At 37.0% G+C, this 7,785-nt stretch overlaps 1 protein-coding gene across 1 annotated transcript; it reads left to right on the top strand.

Annotated features, from left to right (window-relative positions):
• The first annotated feature begins 247 nt into the window (after positions 1–247).
• LOC143624636 (uncharacterized) lies at positions 248–964 on the top strand. The gene has a single exon (XM_077095215.1). The coding sequence runs from the start codon at positions 248–250 to the stop codon at positions 962–964; it is 717 nt and encodes a 238-aa protein (XP_076951330.1).
• Positions 965–7,785: the final 6,821 nt, after the last annotated feature.

Here is a 7,785-nt window from a genome sequence, read left to right on the forward strand (position 1 = left end):
ATAATACCATTCAACTTATAGCAATACTTCGTTATCATACGTTCAATTGATCATATGTGAAACTAAAGCATAACAAGTATAGAAAATTTATTGCTGTAATAAGGAAAACCGATTTACACATTTAGCTAGTCCTAAGAAAGAATGCAACAAACTTTTACATATATATGATCAATCTTCATATTTTGGTAACTGTATACAGTGTATATATATGCGTACATGATTCATATAGTTCATGCACTTTGAGTCCATGGCTTCTCTTCTCTATTTCCTGTGTACACTCTTAACTTTCTCATCATCTTTCCATGAAATCTCTGCTGTGAACTACGTAATATTTAACGAAGCCGGCCCCCAACACGCAGGTGGCGCAAGATTCGAGAAAGCTATAGGAGGGACTCCGTTCACCAAACAAATAATGGGTCAGATCAACAACTTCATATGGACCACCGTCTTCCAACAAAACACCCCGGCGGACCGAAAGGAGCTTGATAAAGATAGTGTAGTAGTTTACATAAAAGATTTTATTGGAGGAGAAGCAATTACTTGGGGCAGCAACAAGATTAATGTGAGTGCGGTTTATTTACGTGATTACCCAGGGCCAATGGAAATTAAATGGGAATTCACGTCCCTTATGTACCATGAAATGACCCATGTTTTCCAGTGGAACGGCGAGGGAAAGTGCCCTCAGTTAGTGGTAGAAGGAGTCGCGGATTATACGATCTTGAAAGCAAACTACTTTCCACCGGGCTTTATGCCACGTGGTGCGGGAAATCGATGGGACCAGGGGTACGATTACACAGCCCGTTTTTTCGAGTACTGTGACAGTCTGGTTCCCAACTTTGTTGCAAAGTTTAACAAGATGATAAGGAAGACTTACGACGTCTCATTTTTTCAAAACCTAACGGGAAAGCCCGTGGAGCAACTTTGGAAGGATTACAAGGCTAAATATCCAGGAGTGAATAAGTGAAACCTTAGGAAGCTGGTAAAATATACGAGCTAAGTTCATTAATTGCGTGCTTTGTGTGCTGAAATAAATTTGATACTATCAGAATGTAAACATGTTTTTAAATCGTTTAATCCAATACTAAGTTAACAAAAACTAAACCTTGTAATATTGTTTATATTAGGGTTACATCATTATTGCAACTAATGGTCTCATCCTCCCCTTCTGACAAAGCTGCGGATTAGAGATTAAGAATAATATATTAATTATTGCATGAAAATGAAATTAGCGAAAATGACCATGAGGACCCTATGTTCGTGATATTAAATATTTAATGCATATCATCGACAGGGAATAAAAATATGTTCTCTAAACTAGATGATTCTGACAAATGAAAAACAGGTGAGGACAAGAACTTGGAAGTGTTAGGCTGTGGAGATGTTAGTATAAATCTGAAAGGGAAGGAACGAGTCATACCTAATGTGTTCTATTTCATTCGTAGTACAAACCCTAACTTAAATATACTCTTCTGACTCAAAAACCCACATACTTAAACTTCATCCTAAAGACCAGGAATAACAAGCTCATGATCTAAGCCACTAACTAAAATTTGTTAAACAAACAAACAAGCATCATGTGATTAAACACTAAAAAATTTAAACTGAAATTAAAACCCTGCTTACCCGTTCTAGCTGACTGACCTAAACCCGTTGAACCATCAAGATTAAGTTGGTAATTTAAGACTCCAAATCACAAGTTGGTGACTTGAGAGACCAATATTGACAAGTAGGTCATAATCGGTGTAGGTCCCTAGAATGGATCTTACAACAAGTTATTGGACCAATCTACGTTGTAGGCTAGTGAAAATCGCATACAACTCACTAGATCTCGGATTTTGTTGTGTGTTTGTTTTATTTTCTATTTTTGGAAAGAAAGGAGTGGTTGGATGAATAAGATAGAGAGAGAAGAGTTTGAAATTTGCAAAAGGTTACTTCTGCATGGACATTCTTCCACTATTTATAATGGTAATAATGTCATGCATTTTTCCATTCATCAAGGCCCAATGGGCTTTATTTATATGGCCTAAGGCCTAAACATACACAAAACAAAATGAAAGCATACACATACAATCAATAAGTGAGCTAACAAATAAATAAGATTTAAACATATAATTGGGCTCTACAACCTCCTTCTAGTTTTAGTATTGTTAGCTGCTTTCTTCTTCAATCCGTCTCGTAAGCAGTCGGGGTGATCGATCAGTTGATTTTTAACAAGATAGCGAACAAACTTGTTGAACTTCTCAACTATTTGATCGATGTTTCCCCAAGCAGGATCATTAATTGCAAGTAGAGGCTTCTTTAAGCGTGTCGAGCTCGATAGGATCTCCAAGAAAGACATCAAGTGTGATACCCGGTAAAATAAAAGGTATTATTATATTCCATAATCGGGATTAGGACATGTTTAGACCGGCTTAAGTGAGAAATTAAGATCGTAAGTTAAGATATTATTTTATTCTAAGAATGAAGATAATATATATAAAGGAATGCACATGAGAAGTCAGACCGAATAAGGAAATTTTGGTGATAAGTTAGAAGAAACGAACGTTTTCGGTAAAACGTGCGAATATTCAACCCGATATTCGAAAAAATATCTATGGGTGGATTCAATTGAATATTGTAGAGGATTGAAAACCGAGAACGAAGGCGAAAACGTGACTCAATTCTGAGTTATAACGAAGCGGGAAAATGCAAATTAGTATTTTCGAACACGGACGTTAAAGCACGTGCACCGATAAGTTTACAAAAGTTAATATGGTATTCGTATTTTGAGGTTTATTATGTGGATAAAATAAACCAAATAGACACCATAAGTTTGGATGGGTTGTTATTGGGAAAAACAACTAAACTAGTTTTATTAAGTTTTGGAGTAACACGGAACCGACACGGACACTAGAAAACGATCGGTAATAACTTATTAGTGGAAATAATAAGTTAACGAGTCAAACTTAAGTCAGGAACGGAATAAATATTTTGACAGAATGTATTTGGAAAATACAACGCCACTTGAAGTAGCGGGATCGTGGAAGCGAGAAACCGAAACGCGATCGTAAAACTCGTTTAAAACCGCACCTATATAAGTGGGCTACCCCCACTTTTCCTTCATTAATCATCACATTTCTGCGTTATTAGAAAGATAGAGGGTAGAGAGAGGTCAGAGAATTCCGGCAAGGTGGCCGGAGGCCGGCGGTGGCGCACGGTGGCCGGTGGTGGTCCGGCGTGGTGGTCCGGTTGCGGTCGAAGCCCGTCTTTTATCCTGAACCATTTTTCGACATCCTGAACACGATGGTAAGCTCCGATCGTTCTAAATTTGAGCTTAAGTTCATTAAAAATGCGTTTTAAAATCTGGACTGATTGTATATGTTTTGCATGTCTGTAAAGATCATTCCATAACCGAAGATCTAACGGTCCGATCATCTTGATATTTTTACAGAGGGTTCATAACCCATAGATAATCAATTTGAACGGTGGAGATGAGGATCGGAGAAGTTTAAGTTGGGTTTCTAGGCTCGTTTTCGGACTCAGTTCGCTGAGCGGATCTTGAAAACGCAGCTTTAAAAAAATGAAGATTCCCGGAGATCCGACCGTCGGATCTAGGGCTGGCAATTGGGTACCTGTTAAATGCACGATAAGACCTGTTAAGCAAAAAAGTTCGGTATACGATTTTTTAATTTTCTTAAATAATTGAAATTAATAGGCTAGACTCCATTATATTCCCTTATTACTACATGAAACTTAAAACTGTCTTATAGTCATGACATATAATGTATTTAAACGAGTCGTATTCATCTTTTATATTTGTGTTCAGCGCGTCGCTTCATACCTGTTAAACCTGTTAAGACACGAATTGCTAGGCCTCGTATCGAGCTGAAATTCCCACGACATATGCCTTCTAAAATTCACAATTTATTATTTAAACACACTGTCATAAGATCATTTTAGTAATTATCCAAAAACGTTTAAGCTTTAAATATATTATGAATCACTAAACCTTTACTGCTCATTATATAGGAACGAAACTAACTTTACTCAACTTCTTATTAAAACCAACAAAACTCTTTATATACTTAATCGTTCCTAATTTAAATTCATAAGTTTGGTTACTGGTTATACATACCAGATTCATAAAGAAAAGAAAATTCATATTAGTTACATTATGCTTTCACATTTAACTCTAGGTATCAATTATATATATGTATAACGAATAGGCTATACACAAAACATGCATGAGCACTTACAACATGCATGGACATTAGTATGTATTTTAAATTTTGGTTTTAAACAAAATCTTCTAATTAAACAAGGTTTTACGTTGCGGAAATAGATCAACGATCACAGAGCTATTGGCTAAGGTTAAAAACATAGACGAAATAGTAATAGAGAACGTGTTCGATACCTCGGCGGATGAGCGATAACAATTATCAGGAATAAGACAATGGCTGTCGTGGCGATGACTCTCTTCGGCAATCGGCAAGCACAACAGAAGGTGATGGTGGCGGCCTCCCTGTAACCAACAACGGTGGAGGCGATGCCTGTCTATAGCAACAACGGAAGACGGCAGCGGCGATTCAAGTGGAGAAGGGTGACGATGGCGGTTCACCGGCGAAATCGGAATGGGAGGTCGAACGGAAAGCCAAGATATTATATAGATGCGATATGTGGGCTTCGTGACATCATATGAGAGGTTACTGGCGTCGTAATCGATCGAGATTTTTGTAGCCGATAAGGGATTGAAATCCCATTTTTCTCTGGAAATTCGTTCGATGCATGTGAAAGTGTTTGAGTTTTATCTATTGATTGATTTTTGCTTATTTATATCTCTATTATTATTGTCTTTATTTATTTATTTTTTAAACTAAAGAGATCACAATGTTATCCTCCAAATTAATAATTAATTTATATTATTAAGTATTATTATTATTATTATTATTCTAAGCTATCTAAATTATTGTAATTATTATCTTAACGATTTGGGTTATTATAATTATACCCCTCTAAAAAAATTTCGTCCTCGAAATTGCTAAACGGAACTAGAAAATTCAGATGAAACGGAGCCAGAACAGTTTAGATATTAGACTTCAAGAATACACATATACATATACCACACAATAAAATATGAATTCTCTAAGATGAGAGAGAAATATAGAACGAAACTTATTAATACTCGAAATTCGGAGAGATGAATCAAAACAACTTAAACAAATGACTTAAACATATGACTCATAGCAACTGTGATGTCGAATAGAGACTAATAGCGTATCTTATTTGGTAAACTAAACACGGAACTAATAGTATTAAAACTGAAAGCAAATGACCAAACACAACACGTCGAAAAGAACTAAGGGTTCGTACCTGGGGCATTAACTATATCATTAGTTGTAAGTGCAAAAACACGCCCCCCTGCGACAGGCTTAGCAGGGTTCTTTCCAGTAGCATGAGACTCTGGATGAGGGCAATCCTTAATCATATGTCCAGCACGTCCACATTTGAAGCATAACCCTTTGGCATAACGACACATTCCTCTATGAGGTTTCCCGCATGTGGTGCACGGAGGAGTAGGATGGTCTTGCTGAGGTTGTTTTTGATTTAATGGTTGAGCTTGAGCCGGGAGTGATTGGATCTGATTTTGAGCATGTTTTGAGCTTTGGTTTCGGTTCTTCTACGGTCGCGGATTTTGGTTGGTGTTTCGGTCTCGTGGTGGGGAGGACTGATCATGATCACTATCCCTAGACCGCTTACGACTATCGTTAGACGACCTTTGACGGTGTTTCTTATCATTATCCAAGTTCTTAACCGCATCAACTATCTCATTAACGTCATTAAAACGAAGATTCAGGATGAACTTTCTATCACGGTCACATATGGCCCACTTGAAATGATTGGTTTGTTGCTCTTGAGTACCTACGGTTAGGCCCAGAAAACTAACCAAATGACAGAAACGGTTCTTAAATTCTACAATAGGCTTATCATCTCCTTGTATGATAGAAGAATATTCCCTTAGATATTCACTGCGATCAGCATCAGCAAAATACCGCTGATAAAATAGGACGCAAAATTCATTCCATGGAAGTGTGGCTGCATAGTTATCTCCTCCACGAGCAACTTTCAAAGTCTTCCACCATCTATGAGTATCATCCTCCAATTTGTAAGTAGCTAGCCGAACCTTAAACATATCTTCAACAACCAACACCTCAAATAGTTTTTCGATATGCGCGATCCAGTTTTCAGCTTCAACTGGAGTAGTAGCGGTACTAAAGAATTTCGATTTTTGCTTTTGGAAACGTTTGAGCGAAACATGAATGCCGACAGGAGGATTGTTGCCTCCAGAGTTATTACCTCCGAGATTGTTGCCTCCAGGGTCATTACCTCCGGGATTGTTGCCTCCAGGATTATTACCTTCGGGATTGTTGCCTCCGGGATTGTTCTGCTGCAACTGCTGTATTAGGTCAGGGACTAAAGCCGCAATAGCCGCATTGACAGCGTTACTAACAAGGGTCTCGAGAGGAGGGTCGTTTCCAGCATCATTCTCGTTTTGGCGGTTCACACGTCTTCTAGGAAGCATCTGAAAGTAAGATAGCGTATGAGCTAAAAGACAAAGATTTACGGAATACGCGGAAGATGAAAAGAGAAATCCTAACCCGTCGTCTACCCATTAACTCACGTTTATAATTATTATTGTTTAAGTATTCTACAAGAAAGAGCCTGGGTTCTGATACCATAACTGTAACACCCCAACCCGGAACAGGCTGGCGTGTCACCATTGCAGATATCATAAACCAAACACAATCCATATAAAAGAAAGAAATAGAATCCAAGGAAAACAAACGAGTTAAATCGAATTGAAAGAAGTCCTAAGTCTCGTTTATTAAATGTTAAAATAAAAGAAAATAGACAAAGTCTTTATTCTTGAACTTCATTTTTACTCTCATCACTGATTTCCCTGGTTTCCCGAATTACCTGCCAACAAATAAGACAAACACAAACAAGAAAATACGGCTGAGCCAAAAATTGCCTAGTAACGGAAAGAACAATAGTAATGACGATAAGACGGATGAAGAAAAGTAAAATCATAACAAAATCTATCGTAACCGAAATAAGTATGGTACCGAAATTTGATACTTTTAGAACATATGACAATATAATACCAGAACAAAAACCGATACTAAACGTATTACTGAGCATATAATGGTGACTGACTTACATGACAAGTGATGTTACAAAAATAAGTCGCATAATTAAAGGAGTACCCGGAGCCGAAACATATAACGTGTGACATATAACTGAACTAGGATCGATCCATACGCCCCTAAATGGCCAAAGTACTACCAAAGTACTAGTTAGAGACCCCGTAAACTTTTAAAACACACTGTCACGAAAAGTATTGTGCTTGGGTAACAGAGTACTAAACCTGAAAAGCAGTATAACTACCTAACATATAACATATTAACAAAAATTCATATTACTATCCGTAGGAACATGCAATAATGGGTACGAGTTATAAAATCTATTGAAATGTTACAAAAAATATATTATATTATAAAGAATAACTGAACTCAAAATGTAAGTGACGCATAACGAAAATCTGTATTACAAGTAACGAAATAGAGTCAATACTATGAGTAAACGAGAATAGAAAACCGTATTATGAACATAATATAATTAATACTATGAGTGAAAGAAACTAGAAACCGTACTACGAAGTAACAGAATATAAATAATATTAAGAGAAAACAAAGACGGAAACCATACTACGAAGTAACGGAATATGATTAATACTAAGAGGAAACA

This window comes from Bidens hawaiensis, unplaced genomic scaffold (genome assembly GCF_021521415.1).
Source record: "Bidens hawaiensis isolate Kalapana, Puna unplaced genomic scaffold, B.hawaiensis_p1.1 tig00003902_1, whole genome shotgun sequence".
NCBI lineage: Eukaryota > Viridiplantae > Streptophyta > Magnoliopsida > Asterales > Asteraceae > Bidens > Bidens hawaiensis.